This window comes from Salmo salar, chromosome ssa07 (assembly GCF_905237065.1).
Source record: "Salmo salar chromosome ssa07, Ssal_v3.1, whole genome shotgun sequence".
NCBI lineage: Eukaryota > Metazoa > Chordata > Actinopteri > Salmoniformes > Salmonidae > Salmo > Salmo salar.
Window position 1 is genome coordinate 49,047,117 of NC_059448.1, and position 20,289 is coordinate 49,067,405.

At 45.4% G+C, this 20,289-nt stretch overlaps 1 protein-coding gene across 5 annotated transcripts in view; it reads right to left on the bottom strand.

Annotated features, from left to right (window-relative positions):
- Positions 1-20,289, bottom strand: part of LOC106609502 (tubby-related protein 3) — a 35,674-nt gene that overhangs the window by 12,834 nt on the left and 2,551 nt on the right. For 3 of the 5 annotated variants that reach the window (XM_014208385.2, XM_014208383.2, XM_014208386.2), the window contains exons 2-3: positions 10,290-10,331; positions 5,408-5,459 (exon numbers count right to left, since the gene is read on the bottom strand). In XM_014208385.2, coding sequence (XP_014063860.1) covers positions 5,408-5,459; positions 10,290-10,331 — 94 coding nt within the window. Of the gene's footprint in view, positions 1-3,851; positions 4,275-5,407; positions 5,460-8,883; positions 8,997-10,289; positions 10,332-20,289 lie in introns of those variants that run through there. The other 2 variants (XM_014208384.2, XM_014208387.2) reach the window with 2 other exon arrangements.

The following is a 20,289-nucleotide window of genomic DNA, read 5'->3' on the forward strand; positions in this document are numbered from 1 at the left end:
GTTTAGTGACGAACTGGGCTGGAAAGAGACGTGAGGTCCTTGTCTCTCTGAAGCCTCATTGTGCTGATTATCCACCACTACAGAAAGGTTTTATTACTCTGGGCTAACGCAACACACACATTCAGGGTCAATGCAACACAGGCGCACACACACAAAAGCACAGACACGCACGCTCGTACCTACACACACACGCACACACACACACACACTACCATGGCCTGCTTCTATTTGACACCTGAAAAATAATATTCATTAAATACCAAGACTTTGTCTTTGATTCAAATGCAAATAAGACCAGATGAAAGGCCTCTGGGAGTTTAATGGTTTCAGCTTGGAGTCTGATGGTTTACATTTCAAACAGGCTTTGTTTTAAAGGGACATTTCGGGCTTTTGGCAATGAAGCCCTTTATTTACTTCCCCAGAGTCAGATGAACTCATAAATAGCATTTTTATGTCTCTGCATCCAGTATGAAGGAAGTAAGAGGTAGTTTTGCGAGCCAATGCTAACTAGCGTTAGCCCAATGACTGGATGTCTATGGCATCTACTAGCATGCTAGCAATTACAAGAGACTTCCAGTCATTGCGTTAACACTAGTTATCAATTGCGATAACGCTAGTTAGAAACTTCCTTCAAACTGCACACAGAGACATACAAATTGTATCTACGAGTTCATCTGACTCTGGGAAAGTAGATACAATCCCGAAGTATCCCTTTAAGAGGGGAACAGGGCTCGCCTCTTCGTTTTCTTCTAAGGCTAAAAATAGCGGACAAATGAATAAAACATCTGAATGGATTATCATAATGAAACAGACTGTTAATTTGGACACAGGATACAGATTCCATGTAAACAAGAAACACAAGCCCCACAATGCTTCACGATGAGATCCTACTTAAAAATGTTATCAAGAGCCACACATCTGACCCAGGATCTGATTCAACTTTGAAGCCCTTTTGTCTAGTTTTTTTTCCTGTCTTCCCTCTTTGCTCTGGGCAGCAGTAGTCTTCCTGTGTAAACTGGCCAGCAGTAGTCGTCCTGTGTAAACTGGCTAGCAGTAGACTTCCTGTGTAAACTGGCCAGCAGTAGTCGTCCTGTGTAAACTGGCCAGCAGTAGTCGTCCTGTGTAAACTGGCCAGCAGTAGTCGTCCTGTGTAAACTGGCCAGCAGTAGTCGTCCTGTGTAAACTGGCCAGCAGTAGTCGTCCTGTGTAAACTGTCCAGCAGTAGTCGTCCTGTGTAAACTGGCCAGCAGTAGTCGTCCTGTGTAAACTGGCCAGCAGTAGACTTCCTATGTAAACTGGCCAGCAGTAGACTTCCTGTGTAAACTGGTCAGCAGTAGTCGTCCTGTGTAAACTGTCCAGCAGTAGTCGTCCTGTGTAAACTGGCCAGCAGTAGACGTCCTGTGTAAACTGGCCAGCAGTAGACTTCCTGTGTAAACTGGCTAGCAGTAGTCGTCCTGTGTAAACTGGTCAGCAGTAGACTTCCTATGTAAACTGGCCAGCAGTTGACTTCCTGTGTAAACTGGCTAGCAGTAGTCGTCCTGTGTAAACTGGCTAGCAGTAGTCGTCCTGTGTAAACTGGCTAGCAGTAGTCGTCCTGTGTAAACTGGCTAGCAGTAGTCGTCCTGTGTAAACTGGTCAGCAGTAGACTTCCTGTGTAAACTGGCTAGCAGTAGTCGTCCTGTGTAAACTGGTCAGCAGTAGACTTCCTGTGTAAACTGGCTAGCAGTAGACTTCCTGTGTAAACTGGTCAGCAGTAGACTTCCTGTGTAAACTGGCTAGCAGTAGACTTCCTGTGTAAACTGGTCAGCAGTAGACTTCCTGTGTAAACTGGCTAGCAGTAGACTTCCTGTGTAAACTGGCTAGCAGTAGTCGTCCTGTGTAAACTGGTCAGCAGTAGACTTCCTGTGTAAACTGGCTAGCAGTAGTCGTCCTGTGTAAACTGGTCAGCAGTAGACTTCCTGTGTAAACTGGCTAGCAGTAGACTTCCTGTGTAAACTGGTCAGCAGTAGACTTCCTGTGTAAACTGGCTAGCAGTAGACTTCCTGTGTAAACTGGTCAGCAGTAGACTTCCTGTGTAAACTGGCTAGCAGTAGACTTCCTGTGTAAACTGGCTAGCAGTAGACTTCCTGTGTAAACTGGCTAGCAGTAGACTTCCTGTGTAAACTGGCTAGCAGTAGTCGTCCTGTGTAAACTGGCCAGCAGTAGACTTCCTATGTAAACTGGTCAGCAGTAGACTTCCTGTGTAAACTGGCTAGCAGTAGAATTCCTATGTAAACTGGTCAGCAGTAGTCGTCCTGTGTAAACTGGTCAGCAGTAGACTTCCTATGTAAACTGGCTAGCAGTAGTCTTCCTGTGTAAACTGGTCAGCAGTAGACTTCCTGTGTAAACTGGCTAGCAGTAGACTTCCTGTGTAAACTGGCTAGCAGTAGACTTCCTGTGTAAACTGGCTAGCAGTAGTCTTCCTGTGTAAACTGGCTAGCAGTAGACTTCCTGTGTAAACTGGCTAGCAGTAGTCTTCCTGTGTAAACTGGCTAGCAGTAGTCTTCCTGTGTAAACTGTCTGGGAAATGCTAGCCATATTCGTGTAAGCTGTTTTTCTCTCACTGGTGTTATATTGATCTGTAACTAAGATGCTATTGCTGCTGGAATCTTAGCAATGGCCACTCCTGGATTTCACTAATAATAACGTTTTTACAGAACGGTTACCTCACAAGAACTGACAGCAGTAGAGCAGACACTGAACTGTCTCACTCGCTGACAGAACTCATCAGTGGCAATGACACTTCACTTCACTGAATTAACCCTATCCAAACTGAACAGAACTCAAACCTAGTTCCTAGTTTGCTTGGACTACACTCTTAGCACCTTTTTTTCTATCTAGAACGTTGAACAGTTATATGGCTGTCCCCATAGGAGAACCTTTAAATAACCCTTTTTGGTTCCAGGTAGAACTCCTTTGGTTCCAGGTATAGAAGGAACCCTTCTGGGTTCCTTGTAGAACCCTTTCTACAGAGGATTCTACATGGAACCCAAAAGGGTTCTACCTGTAACCAAAAAAAGGGTTCTCCTATGGGGACAGTCGAAGAACCCTTTTGGAACCCTTTTTCTAAGAGTGTATAACCAGAACATAGAGTATGGCTAGAAAATGAGGAATATTTAGGCTCATTGTTCAACTATTTGCATTTTCAAACAGTAACATAAAGAGTTTAAATAATCTGTTGAATTGGCTATTAGTTCCCAGTACACCACCATTCCACAGATCATACCTCTAAATGATTAAATATCAGAATATTTTTGGAAAAACTGGAGAAAAGAACGTAGGCTACTAGAAACAAAACTGCCCTACAATTAAAACAATCCATTGTATTATTGTCCATTTAAACAAAAGACTTAAGATAGGATATGAGAAAAGGATATGACTCAATATACTGTTTCATTCACCGTCCTGAGGCTGTGGGAGAAAGACAATGTACAGACCTAAAACAAGACACAGGAGGCTAATGAAAACAGCAGACTAGGAGATTTCCCACATCCACGGAAGTGTGTCCCACCAGAGACAGGCTATAACGATATCACCAGGATGAGCTGAAATCAAATGCTCACACACATGCACAGTACACACACGCAAGCACGTACATACGCAAACACAAACACACACACACACACACACACACACACACACACACACACACACACACACACACACACACACAACACAGAGAAATATACACACCAAAATACACACGCGCAAGCATGTACCTGTGCACACACAACTTCCCATGTTACTCTCAGATCAAAATAGTCAACCCTGAATGACATAAACAGAACAGAGAATAAGAGGTGCTGACTCACCCTGTCCATTAGTGTCCGGAGTGAGACAGAGAGTAACAGTGAAGTGCAGAAGTTTCTCTGTGGAGCTCAGGGTTCCATGCTCTGTGAGACCCCGTCACATCTAAACTCTCCCCCACCGAGCAGCACTCTTGCCGGGCATGCCTCGGTCTCCCTGCCCTCCACTACCCCTGGATCCTGGATCAGGCTTTCAGATCAGACAACTAACACAAGGATAACCACGCAACACCAGCTTCCCTCTCACTCTGAGTCCGTGTCTCCTCCCCAGCGTGTGTGTGAGAGAGTGTGTGTGAGAGAGAACTAGAGTGTATGTGCGTGTGTCTGGGTGGCCACTGTCACTAACTGAATCAGCGGTTGTAAGCACCTCGGGGCAGAGTGAGGAAGAGAGAGAGAATGAGTGAGATGGAGAAAGGGAGGGAGGGGGATAGAGGTGCTGCGAGTGTCAGACAGCGATAGAATAAGAGCTATTTTGGGGGGGGGGGGTCTGTGTTTGTGTGTGTGGGTTGGTTGGTTTTTCTATCCTTGTGGGGACCTAAAATCCCCACAAGGATAGTAAAACAAGGAAAATACTCCCTTGTGGGGACATTTCTCATGTCCTCATAAGGACAAAGGCCTTAAAACTTTAGAAGCCTTTTTAAAACTCAAATGCACTACAAATTCTCAGCAACAAATGTGATCAAATTCAGATCCTACATCTGCAGGCATACAGCGCACTACACAGACTCGGTCTACTGAAACCTTCCTACGGTTATTCCCTACATAGTGCACTACTTTGTTAGGCTCTGGTCAAAAGTAGTGCACTATGTTGGGAACAGGGTGCCATTTGGGACGCAGGCATCGAGTCAGTCTGTGCCTACCAATCATCTCATCAATCTTTTACTCCATTGTGTGACTGTTGCTGTTTCACTTTAAAGCAGCGTGGGTGGTGATAAGGATACTGCAGGCAGGAGGGATTGTAACGGACAATCATCAGACACGCAGACCAGGAAGAGCTGTTCGCTGAGAAAGGAGCAGATTGGTGCTTTATCTCTACAATGAGTGCTAAAACAATTAACTTCCGGACAAATACTTTTCTTTCTACTAATTGGACAAATTGTACTTCCTTCGAAAATAAAAGAGTTCAAAGACACCCTGTTTTCCCTCGGTTTCATGACAATTAGCCTTACTGTGCTGATGGTCGGAAATTCATAGCCTGAGTGACACCGGAGGCAGAAAACCAGGTCATTTATACACTCACTGCCAGTCAAATGTTCAAGCTTGACAGGCTCACAGCAATAAGCATAGACTGAGACCTCAAAAACTATTCTGACAGAAAACATGAAAAGACACCAGAAACAACCAAAACATCAAACGCAAAATGCCTCTAGATATATAAGATATGGACTAGTCTGGTCATTTCTGCATCATAAATAGAATACTCATGACATATACCCTGAACAAGTCTATTGGAGCAGTAGTGTCTATATGGGAGCCGTAGTGTCTATAGGGTTGCAATGATGCTGAACAGGTGCTGTATGTGGCGTAACTAGTTTCATGTGTTTGATAAGGTTAGTCATTACCTGCTTTTCCAGCTTCTGCTGCCTGAGGCTGGTGCTGTCATCATCAAGGGCACTGAGAAGAGACGAAAGACAAAATGGTTACTATCCACTCATAACTCTTATCTGACTGAGACATAATACAATTGGTTCTGTGGTTAATATGAATCCATTATCTGGGTCTCATCTGTTATCTGTTATTTTTCCAATAAGAAACAATTTGCTACAGTGGTCACTAATGAATGCAACCCCGGTCGAGTTTGGGTGGTATGCAGATTTTCATACCGTTTCTGTGCCATACCGGGGTATTTGTAATTACCGGAAGCGCAAACAAGGGGCCTTATTTCTTTTTAAAAAAGGTATTGAAAATCATACCATCGGTATATACCCAGGTATATGGTATATCACCCAAGCCTACCCTGTTGTCACTTACAATGACACCAATGATTTTCAATGGAATTCCACCAGGGGGCATCGCTGCTGTGAATAATAACTGCGGACGCCCCACTGAAATCTCCTGGCAGAGCTAGAATTGAACGTTACCAAGGTGTTCGCTTGAAAAAGCAGTTACACTGCTGCGCATAACTAAGACTGTCATACAGGATTACTGTCATACCTTAGGCTATAACTGTTTGAGCTTAGCCTGACTGCATGATCTGTAAAAAAACTAAAACATGTAGTTGTTAATAGATATCATTTTGTCCAGGAGTTGTTCATGACCACGTAGGCTAACTTGACCGAGAAAAGCTTAGGGCTCTAGCTACAAAACTCCTCACTTTCCTGGTGAAGTCCAAAATGATACTGTATCAGGACTGTATAATGCAATAGAATGCATCAGACAGCAGCACCACTGTGCTACAAAGCAACAGCAAGTCTAGATCTAAAACACAGTTCTCCACAGAGTCCTGTCTCTGGCCGTCAGAGTGGTGGCTGTTGTTTGGGACTACTTTTCCTGGACTCCTGTGAAAAGGCCTGCTGGGTACATGTTGCTAAGCTATAGTGGAGAAGGAGAAGAAGGTGGGAGTAGCAGTGGGAGTCTATTCAGAGGCACAGAGCAAGTTAGAGGAACCCACCGCTACTCTACCCAGCCACAGACATAACCTACAAGACACTCTCACTGACAGACATGACCTACAAGACACTCTCACTGACAGACATAACCTACAAGACACTCTCACTGACAGACATAACCTACAAGACACTCTCACTGCAAGAGCACAGCCTTGGGGGGGTGATGGAGGGAGTCTGTGATGGAGGATGGGGGGAGGGTGTGATGGAGGATGGGGAAGTGTGTGATGGAGGATGGGGGAGTGCGTGATGGAGGGAGTGCGTGATGGAGGATGAGGGAGTGTGTGATGGAGGATTGGGGGAGTGCGTGATGGAGGATGAGGGAGTGTGTGATGGAGGATTGGGGGAGTGCGTGATGGAGGATGGGGGGAGTGCGTGATGGAGGATGAGGGAGTGTGTGATGGAGAATGAGGGAGTGTGTGATGGAGGATGGGGGAGTGTGTGATGGAGGATGGGGGAGTGTGTGATGGAGGATGGGGGAGTGTGTGATGGAGGATGGGGGAGTGTGTGATGGAGGATGGGGGAGTGTGTGATGGAGGATGGGGGAGTGTGTGATGGAGGATGGGGGAGTGTGTGATGGAGGATGAGGGAGTGTATGATGGAGGATGGGGGAGTGTGTGATGGAGGATGGGGGAGTGTGTGATGGAGGATGGGGGAGTGTGTGATGGAGGATGGGGGGAGTGTATGATGGAGGATGGGGGAGTGTGTGATGGAGGATGGGGGGAGTGTGTGATGGAGGATGGGGGAGTGTGTGATGGAGGATGGGGAGTGTGTGATGGAGGATGAGGGAGTGTGTGATGGAGGATGGGGGAGTGTGTGATGGAGGATGGGGGAGTGTGTGATGGAGGATGGGGGAGTGTGTGATGGAGGATGGGGGAGTGTGTGATGGAGGATGGGGGAGTGTGTGATGGAGGATGGGGGAGTGTATGATGGAGGATGGGGGGAGTGTATGATGGAGGATGGGGGAGTGTGTGATGGAGGATGGGGGAGTGTGTGATGGAGGATGGGGGAGTGTGTGACGGAGGATGGGGGAGTGTGTGACGGAGGATAGGGGAGTGTGTGATGGAGGATGGGGGAGTGTGTGATGGAGGATGGGGGAGTGTGTGATGGAGGATGGGGGAGTGTGTGATGGAGGATGGGGGAGTGTGTGATGGAGGATGAGGGAGTGTGTGATGGAGGATGAGGGAGTGTGTGATGGAGGATGGGGGGAGTGTGTGATGGAGGATGGGGGAGTGTGTGATGGAGGATGGGGGAGTGTGTGATGGAGGATGGGGGAGTGTGTGATGGAGGATGGGGGAGTGTGTGATGGAGGATGGGGAGTGTGTGATGGAGGATGGGGGAGTGTGTGATGGAGGATGGGGGAGTGTGTGATGGAGGATGGGGGAGTGTGTGATGGAGGATGGGGGAGTGTGTGATGGAGGATGGGGGAGTGTGTGATGGAGGATGGGGGAGTGTGTGATGGAGGATGGGGGAGTGTGTGATGGAGGATGGGGGAGTGTGTGATGGAGGATGGGGGAGTGTGTGATGGAGGATGGGGGAGTGTGTGATGGAGGATGGGGGAGTGTGTGATGGAGGATGGGGGAGTGTGTGATGGAGGATGGGGAGTGTGTGATGGAGGATGGGGGAGTGTGTGATGGAGGATGGGGGAGAGTGTGATGGAGGATGGGGAGTGTGTGATGGAGGATGGGGGAGTGTGTGATGGAGGATGGGGGAGTGTGTGATGGAGGATGGGGGAGTGTGTGATGGAGGATGGGGGAGTGTGTGATGGAGGATGGGGGAGTGTGTGATGGAGGATGGGGAGTGTGTGATGGAGGATGGGGGAGTGTGTGATGGAGGATGGGGGAGTGTGTGATGGAGGATGGGGGAGTGTGTGATGGAGGATGGGGGAGTGTGTGATGGAGGATGGGGGAGTGTGTGATGGAGGATGGGGGAGTGTGTGATGGAGGATGGGGGAGTGTGTGATGGAGGATCGGGGAGTGTGTGATGGAGGATGGGGGAGTGTGTGATGGAGGATGGGGGAGTGTGTGATGGAGGATGGGGGAGTGTGTGATGGAGGATGGGGAGTGTGTGATGGAGGATGGGGGAGTGTGTGATGGAGGATGGGGGAGTGTGTGATGGAGGATGGGGGAGTGTGTGATGGAGGATGGGGGAGTGTGTGATGGAGGATGGTTGAAGATTGGGAGAACAAAAAAAAACAAGGTTCTGCAACATGCTGCTGAAATCTCTCAGAACAATTTAACATCTCTGGGCTTCACTAATTTCTCTGTCAGTCCACATGCTCATAATATCTGTTGCTGTCAAACAGCCTGGGCTGTACTATACCCTTTACATCTCCCATTCAGACAGAACGTGTTACAGGAGTAGGACAAGAAGAACTTCATTAAGCACAACTATCTACAGTAAATAACAATCTCTCCATACCACTGACTTACTCTCGCTCTCCCTCTGAGCAGTAAATCTCATACTTCTGGTGTCTGGGATACAGTCCGTGACACATCACTCTGCTGGAGGATATAAGGGCCTCATTACGTCATCAGCACCGCTTCTGAAGGACAGTCACCAAATGCCAAGAGGAATAGAAAGCAGAACGATCATCTGCTGAGAGGCATACATCATCCGTCTATTACGTGAACTCAGATTATTACAGACAACAACACCGATGACTTGGCCACGTCCTCTGAAATCCTCAGAATGATGAAATAAAATCAATAAGCTAAGTAAGTCAACTATTACAGATTCAAATTCCACATTCTGTGGCAATAACAATTGTTGCCAATGTCATCAAACCAATGAGTTTTGGACCGGACTTTGCAAGTTGCTTGTCTATTCATTCAACAACAACCCCTGTTTGGTCAGCTTAACATGAATGATCAGTGATCTCAGAGGCTGCAGAGCACTCCGTTTCAGTGTACTGATTGTTACAGCCCTCTTCAAGTCTAATGAGCCCAGTGCAGCGCTATCCATACAGGCGTGCAGATCTGTCCACAGGGAATCCATTACATGGCCCTGAGGTGTTAGTGACAGTAGTGACGAGTGAAGGATGATGGGAGGTGTTAATTACACATCCGGGATGGTCATTACACTCGTAGACAAAAAAGGTGCTATCTAGAACCTTAAAGGGTTCTTCGGCTGTCCCCATAGGAGAACCCTTTTTGGTTCCATGTACAACCCTTTCTACAGACGGTTCTACATGGAACCAAAAAGGGTGCTACCTGGAACCAAAACAGGTTCTACCTAGAACCACAAAAGGTTCTCCTATGGGGACAGCCGAAGAACCCTTTTAGAACATTTTTTTCTAAGAGTGTAGGGTGGCCAGAGGAGGGCCAGGGGGAGGAGCGGAAGAGAAGCAGGGGACTATTTCTTTTCAACAGCTGTCCAGCGTCGGACCTGGGTGGAGTGAATACTCTCCACTGGGGAAAGGCTGGAGACTTGGTGTTTATGGTTACTTCCAAAGGGTGTTTGACCTCTTTTGGACAACTGACCTATTGGAGCTTACTATGAATACAAAAATTATACTTTGACCATGAAATGGCTAGTTGATGGAAGCTGTGGGTGCCTGGGTGGATGGTTAATTATAGGTATTCTAATGGATGGGTGCTAAAGATGTAGGATTTTAATTTGAGCCAGTTTGCTACAGCAGGAGAATAATGTGGAAGCAACAGGAAATGTGAATTATTATGTAGATTATAATTAATGGACAAGTTTCAAAGTGAAAATTACAAACTTCAGAAGGCTTTATAAACCTCAAATACACTCCAAGTTTTACATTTCCTGCATTGCAGGAAAGTTCTCCTGCAACAGGGTGATCAAATGAAGATCCAACATCTGTGCTACTTACCTCGCTGTTGAGGTAGAGGAGAAACTGGCGGAGCTGGAGGGTCTTCAGGGCCATGGGGTTTTCGAACAGGAACACAGAACACAGAGAAGAATAGAGTTAGCAAGAGATCAGTGATAACAAAAAGAACGATGCTAAAGCGGGATGCTTTGGTACTGTTCTAATACTCTGTGTCAACGCTGGTGTAGTCCTTCAGTTTGATAAGCACATGATCTTTCAAGCTTTCAGGGAAATGTAAATTGATCCTCAGTCCATAACACATATCAAACAATCTATTTTTCATTAATCTAAAATAGGCCTATCTGAGCTAACAGACATAGGACAGTACAGTAGTACTACGAATGAACACCTATATGACCGTGGCGTGGTCACAGTCCCCCAGACAGTGAATGAACATTGGTCAGGTGCTGTGTATTTGCTTGATCAGCCACAGGGTATCATATTTCTATACTTTAATCTGGGAATATACGGAGTGTCCTCCACCTCTATCAAACTTGGAGGACACGGCTTTCTGTCCACTTCACAGGCATCTACGCGGTAATCAATGTTTCATGCCTATGTCCCGAAGAAAGCACCAGTTAGCCTTGAGCTAGGCCCATATACAAGCTAATTCTAGGGCTATAATACCTCTTTTGCTAATTGGCCTGGACCCTTTACTGTCGACACGGAGCCCCGCCGATCCATCACGACTGGTCTGCCGACTTAATCGCCCGATGTAGTCTCAACAGGCTATTCCGTTATAATGTCGCGAAGAACCATTTGCTAGCCCTGGCTCGCTAGCTTTCTGAATGCCATGTCTCCCGCTCGCCTAGCGTAGTAGTGTCTACCCAAACGGCTCCCTGACTCACCTATTGCTGCTCATTGGACCCTATGATCACTCGGCAACATAGCTGATGCCCCCTGGACTGTTTCAATAACAAGGTACCTCATTTTGTTTATCTGTCGGCCCCAGCCTCAAACTCCTGTCCTGTATGTACCGAACTGACCCGCTCTGCCCATTCATCGCCATTTACCCGTTGTTGTCTTAGCTCTCCCGATCAACACCTGTGATTGCTTTATGCCTCTCTCTAATGTCAATATGCCTTGTCTGCTGCTGTCTCGGCTAGTTCTTCTTATCTATTCTACCACGCCCAGAAATCTGCTCCTTTTATTCTCTGTTCCCAACGCACTAGATGACCAAATCTTATAGCCTTTAGCCATAACCTTATCCTACTCCTCTGGTGATGTAGAGGTTAAACCAGGCCCTGTAGCCCCCAGTTCCACACCTATTCACCATGCGCTGTCATTTGTTTACTTCTGTAACCGTAAAAGCCTTGGTTTCATGGATGTTAACATCAGAAGCCTCCTCCCTAAGTTTGTTTTATTCACTGCATTAGCACAGTGCGCCAACACGGATGTCCTAGCCGTGTCTGAATCCTGGCTTGGGAAGGCCAGAAAAATTCTGAAATTTCCTTCCCCAACTACAACATTTTCCGCCAAGATAGAACTGCCAAAGGGGGCGGAGTTGCAATCTACTGCAGAGTTCTGTCATGCTATCCAGTTTGAGCTTCTACTTTAAAACTCCACCTTTCCAGAAATAAGTCTCTCAACGTTGCCGCTTGTTATAGACCCCCCTCAGCCCCCAGCTGTGCCCTGGACACCATATGTGAATTGATTGCTCCCCATTTATCTTCAGAGTTCGTACTGTTAGGTGACCTAAAATGGGATATGCTTAACACCCCGGCCGTCCTACAATCTAAGCTAAATGCCCTCAATTTCACACAAATTATCAAGGAACCTACCAGGTACAACCCTAAATCTGTAAACACGGCACCCTCATAGATATCATCCTGACCAGCACACCTCTGCTGTCTTCAACCAGGATCTCAGCGATCACTGCCTCATTGCCTGCGTCCGTAATGGGTCCGCGGTCAAACGACCACTCCTCATCACTGTCAAACGCTCCCTAAAACACTTCAGCGAGCAGGCCTTTCTAATCGACCTGGCCCGGGTATCCTGGAGGGATATTGACCTCATCCCGTCAGTAGAGGATGCCTATTTATTCTTTAAAAGTGCATTCCTCACCATCTTAACTAAGCATGCCCTATCAAAAACCATAGAACTAAGAACAGATATAGCCCTTGGTTCACTCCAGACTGCCAAGTTAACAAACAGATCACCGACCATTTAAAATCCCACCGTACCTTCTCCGCTATGCAATCTGGTTTCCGAGCTGGTCATGGATGCACCTCAGCCACGCTCAAGTTCCTAAACGATATCATCACCGTCATCGATAAAAGACAGTACTGTGCAGCCATCTTCATCGACCTGGCCAAGGCTTTCGACTCTGTCAATCAGCACATTCTTATTGGCAGACTCAACAGCCTTGGTTTCTCAAATGACTGCCTCGCCTGGTTCACCAACTACTCCTCAGACAGAGTTCAGTGTATCAAATCAGAGGGCCTGTTGTCCGGACCTCTGGCAGTCTCTATGGGGGTACCACAGGGTTCAATTCTCAGGCCGACTCTTTTGTCTGTATACATCAATGATGTCGCTCTTGCTGCTGGTGATTCTCTGATCCACCTCTACGCAGACGACACCATTCTGTATACTTCTGGCCCTTCTTTGGACAGGTAACAAACCTCCAGACGAGCTTCAATGCCATACAACACTCCTTCTGTGGCCTCCAACTGCTCTTAATTAAATGCTAGTAAAACTAAATGCATGCTCTTCAACCGATCGCTGCCCGCACCCGCCCGCCTGCCCGACTAGCATCACTACTCTGGACAGTTCTGACTTAGAATATGTGGACAACTACAAATAACTTGGTGTCTGGTTAGACTGTAAACTCTCCTTCCAGACTCACATTAAGCATCTCCAATCCAAATTTAATCTGGAATCGGCTTCCTATTTCGCAACAAAGCCTCCTTCACTTACGCTGCTAATCATACCCTCGTAAAACTGACTATCCTACCGATCCTTGACTTCGGCGATGTCATTTACGAAATAGCCTCCAACACTCTATTCAGCAAATTGGATGCAGTCTATCACAGTGCCATCCGTTTTGTCACCAAAGCCCCATATACTACCCACCACTGCGACCTGTATGCTCTCGTTGGCTGGGCCTCGCTTCATATTCGTCGCCAAACCCACTGGCTCCAGGTCATCTGTATGTCTTTGCTAGGTAAAGTCCCGCCTTATCTCAGCTCACTGATCACCATAGCAACACCCACCCATAGCACGCGCTCCAGCAGGTATATTTCCCTGGTCATCCCCAAAGCCAACACTTACTTTGGCCGCCTTTCCTTCCAGTTCTCTGCTGCCAATGACTGGAACGAATTGCAAAAATCACTGAAGCTGGAGTCTTATATTTCCCTCACTAACTTTAAACATCAGTTGTCAGAGCAGCTTACCGATCATTGCACCTGTACACAGCCATCTGTAAATAGCCCACCCAACTAGCTCATCCCCATATTGTTATTTAGTTTTTGCTCTTTTGCACCCCAGTAGCTCTACTTGCACATCATCATCTGCACATCTTTCACTCCAGTGTTAATGCTAAATTGTAATTATTTCGCCACTACTTGCCTTACCTCCCTAATCTTACTACATTTGCACACACTGTATATAGATTTTTCTATTGTGTTATTGACTGTGCGTTTGTTTATCCCATGTGTGACTCTGTGTTGTTGTTTTTGTCGCACTGCTTTGCTTTATCTTGGCCAGGTCGCAGTTGTAAATGAGAACTTGTTCTCAACTGGCCTACCTGGTTAAATAAAGGTGAAATAAATAACAAAGAGCTGTAAAAGACTTACTGAGTGACAAGCAAACAAAACGCAGCCCAATAATAGCCTATTACGTTGTCACAAACAAGTTTTAGGGTACCCTCCATGTCATCGTATTGTCCTCGGTCTGTTGGTGAAAAGGCTTGAGAATAGAATGAGACTACCGCATTCAGATGACAATATGATGCAGTTCCAAGCGTCTCTGGCATTTAGCATAAAATTAGAGACTTTATTATCAGACGAGAGACAACAGATAAGCGTATTAACAAACTGCAAAAAACGGATTCTCATTAATACACTTCACAGCTCTGGACTAATTTAAATCATGTTTTAAAGTTCATTGAATAAAGTAAATGTAATTTCCCCTTTGGCAAATTTCCGGGGTTAAAAAGAAAGACTGAACAAGACGAAGTCTAATTAAACTTCTATTTCCCCAGAGGTTGGACAGAATGGCTTCAGTTCCAGTTCAGCGAGTGAAATCACAAGAGATAGGGATTATTCAAAACAGGGTGATGACATGGGTGAGATTAGGCAGCTTTTGATTCCCTGGCAGTCAGATCAGCTCTGCGTCAAGTTAAAGCTAGAATATGGGATTCGTTTTTTGTGTGAAACGGCAGCTCTGCTATATACCAAGAATTGAAATGACCATTAAAACAGATTTCCAGATTGCAGATTGTGCCTTTAAGGAAGCTAGCTGAAAAGACACCAGCTGAATAAATGATCAACGCATGGTGAGGTATAGAGCCTGAACAACACTGTTTAACTAGGCCTAGGATATTATAGGACTCATACAAGCTAAACGACAGTCTTTTCAACACAAGCAACTTCAATCAAATTCTTTCATGTCAGCTTCTTGGTCAAATATTATTCTTAGCACATCCTTAGAACAAACAGCTGTCAAACAAAACCTCACAATATAACATGTTAAAAAGAAACTAGTTACAGTACAAGAGGTGGAGCGCTGAATAAGTAACGACGATGCAGCAGACGAAACGTGAGCGTGGGAGAGATACTTAAAGAGATCTTTCTTTTTTTTATTAGCCCGGTTGACACTGCATTTGGCCGGTGACACTTTGCTTCTTGGAATTCCAATATCTTTCAAACTTGACTGCTGACATAAAACATTTTGGGGCTGCATCAACAGCGGACTAATGAAAAAAGTGGTTTGCCTTTAACAGCAGGTAAGCCATTCAGCCCAAGGAGAACAGAGGTGTGGGTAAGAGGTAGGAGCAGTGGGAACAAGAGGAGGAGATGCTCCAAGCCTGTCTGTTACAGGCACAACTAACACCTGACTCACAGGACACAGACCCCTCTCAGTTCCTCTATCATATTACAGTACACATTTATCAGAAATCAAGCACACAGTGTGTGAGTGTGTGTGTGTGTGTGTGTGTGTGTGTGTGTGTGTGTGTGTGTGTGTGTGTGTGTGTGTGTGTGTGTGTGTGTGTGTGTGTGTGTATACAATATGATAATGTCTACACGCGAGCGTGTGCCTACGTAGGCCTGCTGAATACCTGTAGGACCAGCGGCTGTAGACAGGCTGAGAGACACCACTCTTTACACTGTCCATGATGCTGTATCAGCCAGTCTAGGTGTGTGATAGATAGTCAGTCCAGCAGCAGCTCTGGTAATGTATGGTACTCCCAACCCGGTCCAGTCAGTCTGAAGGTCTACCTGAAGCTCCAACTACAACCCTGCTACCCTGCAGCCTGGAGGGAGTCCCATCCCGGGGAGTGACAGCGCCACACAGCTGAGGGTGAGGTCTCTGAGTAGCAGCAGTTGCCATGACGCCACACTTGAGGCTAGCCTCTGAACACAACACAGTGAACGCACAGGGATTTGTTAGGGGAGTCTAAATGTGGCGTGAGTTCATGCCAAGACAACATACCGGGCAGAAAATCCCTAAACTTGGTCCTCTGACTTAGTTATATGTCTGTCTTTCTTCAGTTTATAAGATGTATCAGATATATAGACTGATATGTCCAGCTTTAGCACGTGGCCTGACTGTATCGGAATAGCTAAAAATGCTTTCAGCAGAACTCCACAGACGCCATTTCCTCTGACTCAGAGGGAGATATTTCACAGATCAAAACCGCAGACCATTGACAAAAAAACTGAATTTAACACCAATTGGGAAGGTTTACGTTCTGTGGGCTTTAGCCTAGGCCTAGTATCTTAAGTTAAAATTTTCCAACACTTTTATTTTGACGGAAAATGCCAGAACATGGAATTTGCTTAGTCATAGCAAAATGAACCAAACTCTTTCTTGTCAATGTGAAACCACATTGTTCTGGTTTTCTGCCTTTCTACATAGGCATTCCTTATATGCGCCTTGAATCCGTGTAATTCAAGCGGTTTCTGGATGATAACCACAGTTACTCCCAATTACCGGAAGTATAAACAAACAACCCTCTCATTCCTAAAACTGGCAAGAAGTGGGGGACCTTGATCCTGTTGCTAGGAGACCACAGGACCTTTAAGTCATATCGTCTTCTGTTAGTGTGCGTGTGTTTGCGTGCGCGTGACTGTGAAGGGAAAATGGCATTCTCCTCAGCTGAGGGCAATCTGGGGAATGATTCACCTGAGAGTAATTAGACACTGTCAAAACAAATGATGGAAACAAGAGTTAAGTGTCGACTGGTAAGCACTTGAAGCACCGCCTTACGTCCATGTAACAATGATGAAAACCCAAAGACCGGAACTACAGAAGCTCGTTATCTCATGCATCCCATTGAGTCACGGCAGGTTCTTTGGTCTACACGCAGAATCTGCCCACGGGAGATTAGGTAGGCTAAAATGGAGTAGCCTACATGATTCAGTTGAGAACCAGCCTACCTATTGCAAATACCCGATTTTTTTCCTGTCTGTCAGTCCCTGACTCAACTGGGTGGATTGTCCAAGCCACTGCGGACGCATGTGTTCGGAATGTGCTGGAAAACAACCCATTTTCTACCCTTCGACCCCCATTTTCTCACCCACAGGTCTTGTACAGTTAGATACTTGAGGTCCAGGTGGTTTGTTATAGGTCTGCTGAGCCATTGTGAAATAGGGATACAACAACCACACCTTTATGGAAAGGGAATTCCTGTAAAAGCTGATTTAAGCTGAAGATACATTGAATTAAACCAGGAACAATTTTCCTACAGCAGACGGAATGGTAACTGATTTTGAGTGAGACTGTGAGTGCATGATTATCTTTCGTCACTGACCATGATAATCGTGTGCATTATACCTTATAGACACCCTGATTTTCATTTGTCCATCCATGCACTTGTTCAGTACAGTTTCATGTGCTGCATTTGTCCCTCTACTCTCCGGTTTGTGGTATCAGCCTCAAATACTGCTGTGTTAAGGTCACTTTCCACCTCTGTTCAGCTCTTAAAACAGACACTCGCATCCTCTGCCAATTGAGTCACCCAAGCATGAAACCCACAGCAGAGAGAGAAGAGAGCCCTTACAGAGAGAGAGAGAGAGAGAGAGAGATAGAAGGATAGGATACTGGAAAGGGCTTGAGAGATAGGTTAGATGTTTTACATGCCAGGATTTAAAACTCCCATGTTTCCTCTCTGAACAGACCTTGCAGCTGTGCCATCTGTGTGCACGACAGCTGGACACAAACAAATAGTGTCTGGTGGTTGGGGGGCTTGGACATGGTGGCAAACCAGGCCTGGTGTGTTGTTTTTGCCTGCCAAACCCAGGCTCTAGGTTTCCGTTAGCCGGTAAATGACAGCTTCACTCCCAAAATAAAATAAAAAGACGCTAATTAAAATTGTGATCGGACAAATTGTCCTGAAAAAAAATCTATTGCAAAATAATGCTTTTTATTTATTGATGAAGATACCAGTCGATGTGCTCCAACTTCATAGGCAAATACACTTCATTAGGTTAATAAATCCTCAAGCTGCTTGGAAATTAGTTTCGGTGTGCGTTTCTATTTTTACTCATGCAAAAAGATGCGAGGTCCTCACAAGGGACTTCAGCTAAGTGTACCCTGACTGGGGAAAATTGGCGAAGATTATGTTGATGATCCCTGTTTCCAGTGTGCCTGTCGAGAGGGGATTCTTTCTCCAAATCAGAGTAAAGACGGCCTCAAGATCTGCTCCAAGGAGTTGGACAGTTTTGACTTCCCAACAGCAGCAGCAGCTCAAGTTGAGCAGGCCAAGGTCCGCCGCAAAGCAAGTAAATTAGAGGCACATTATTATATGTTTGACAAGCCCAGTCCTAGCAACTCTGCTGCCGCCCTAGGCAAGATCACCATGTATAGTAGGCCAGGCCAATATAGATTTGGAATGGATTGATAGACCAGAGTAGATTAATGATGTGTATCGTGTACTATTGGTGCATTTCTGTTGAGCTTATTCAGTGGCACTTAGAAACTAAACATTGAGCTTTGGAAACAAGTGCTTTTATAAATGCATGGCGCGGGACTCGTTTCACAGGAGCATTGTAAAATAAGCTTTCTATTATTGAACCAGCTATAACCATTTCTTTTAATTCACATATGAAATTTGATTGTCCAACATCAGTTTGATCATTTCTTCATTTTGTGGACGCCTAGAGTGGCCTCTTTCCACTGCTGTGGTGCTGAATCGCAGCTGGAATTGGGAGCGAGGCGGGCTGGCCCTGGAGTTCATAGACAGCCATGTTTTGTTATTTATTAGGCTTAACTAAAATCTTTATGCCTGGGCTAAATTAAATTAGAGAGGCCTAGATTGTATTTCAAACCAGCTGTGGTTTGTTATTTATTAATTCAAATGTTCATACAAATAGGCTATAGGACAGGTTGTTTGCAAATGATATTATACAAATATTACATTTTGAAGTTGTGTTTTATTACTGTGTAGGCGACTTGTTCTTCTAGGCTAAATGTTTTTTCTTTTTTTATGATATTCATTTACGATTTATAGCAGGGATGAAGACGCATTGGGCAATGTTTTGCTTTTCGATAAAACCTGTCATGTTGATATAAGAACATCATTGTACTTTATTTTATTAAAACTTTACAGGCCAATTCCTATTCTGTTAAGATGAATTACAATAATCTAAAATGTGCTTTTGAGCACCATGGGAGGACACCCTATGTCATGCACCCAATGCATATGGATGTCCGGTAAATTTGTCAAACATCCGGTAAATTAAAATCTTGCCGGTCACAGTGTCCGGCGCCAAATTTTCCAAACGGAAACCCTGCCCAGGCTACATGTCTGTTCTTTACACTAATCCTCTACACACATCCTCTGAAAGACTACACAAGCAGATTACATCAAATAATCACAGTCCACATTGCAGCATTTGAACAGGAAAGGGTGGGAACTGCCCTCTGATTATATTCTCCTCTCAGGGTAAAAATGAACCTATGGATTTCACACTTTTTCTGCAGAGCTTACAGTAACCTCCTACGCACACAGCACCATGCTCTGCTCTCAGGGCACCTCTGGTCAGCACAGTCCTAATGCACTGACATCAAACAGACATCAATAGGAGTGCTGGGGGACCATAGGGGGAGTTGATTTCCCTCAGACAAACCATTACATTAAGCACAGTGCCCTCAGTTCTGAACCTGATTGAGAAGCTAGTGTAAGACGAGGCAGGGAGAGGCATGCTCCAACATGTCAGTGTTTCCCCTGTATTCATAAAACATTTTCAGTGTAAACTTACACAACTAAAACCAGATATAAAGTATGCAGAAAAGATAATGAGGGTATATATTTTTAAATAAGATCATCTTTGAGAACTAGCTAACAACCACCAGAATAAAAACAGGCATGGGGCCCCTATTGATTTTGTTATGTTTGAGTCACTCAGATAGCATAAGAACACAGCATAAGCCATGGCAAAATGTGTAGAATTGCATGACATTTGCTTAGAAGTAGCTGTCCAGTGTTTACAGATATGGAATATGACCTATAACGAATTACAATATGAATAAAATAGCTTTCCTTCCCAAAAAAAAGCTTTTCTGTGTTGAAATGGTTTAGACGTACCCCAACAACAGAATGGTGTGGGCGTATACCGATCATTAAAAATATTAATACGAGTAGACCGCTGATTGGCCAGCTCAATCTCCTTAGGAGTATTACATCATACTCCATGAGGAAAAAGCAAGCATTTTTTATTAAACGGTCTGTTTGAGATGCAAGTTTGAAGTGTTTATTCTCCAATTTATGCTTCGGCCACAAATATTATTGGCTATTCCCTTTGTGACATCAATGCACTCTGTGGAAAATGGCTCAGGAAAA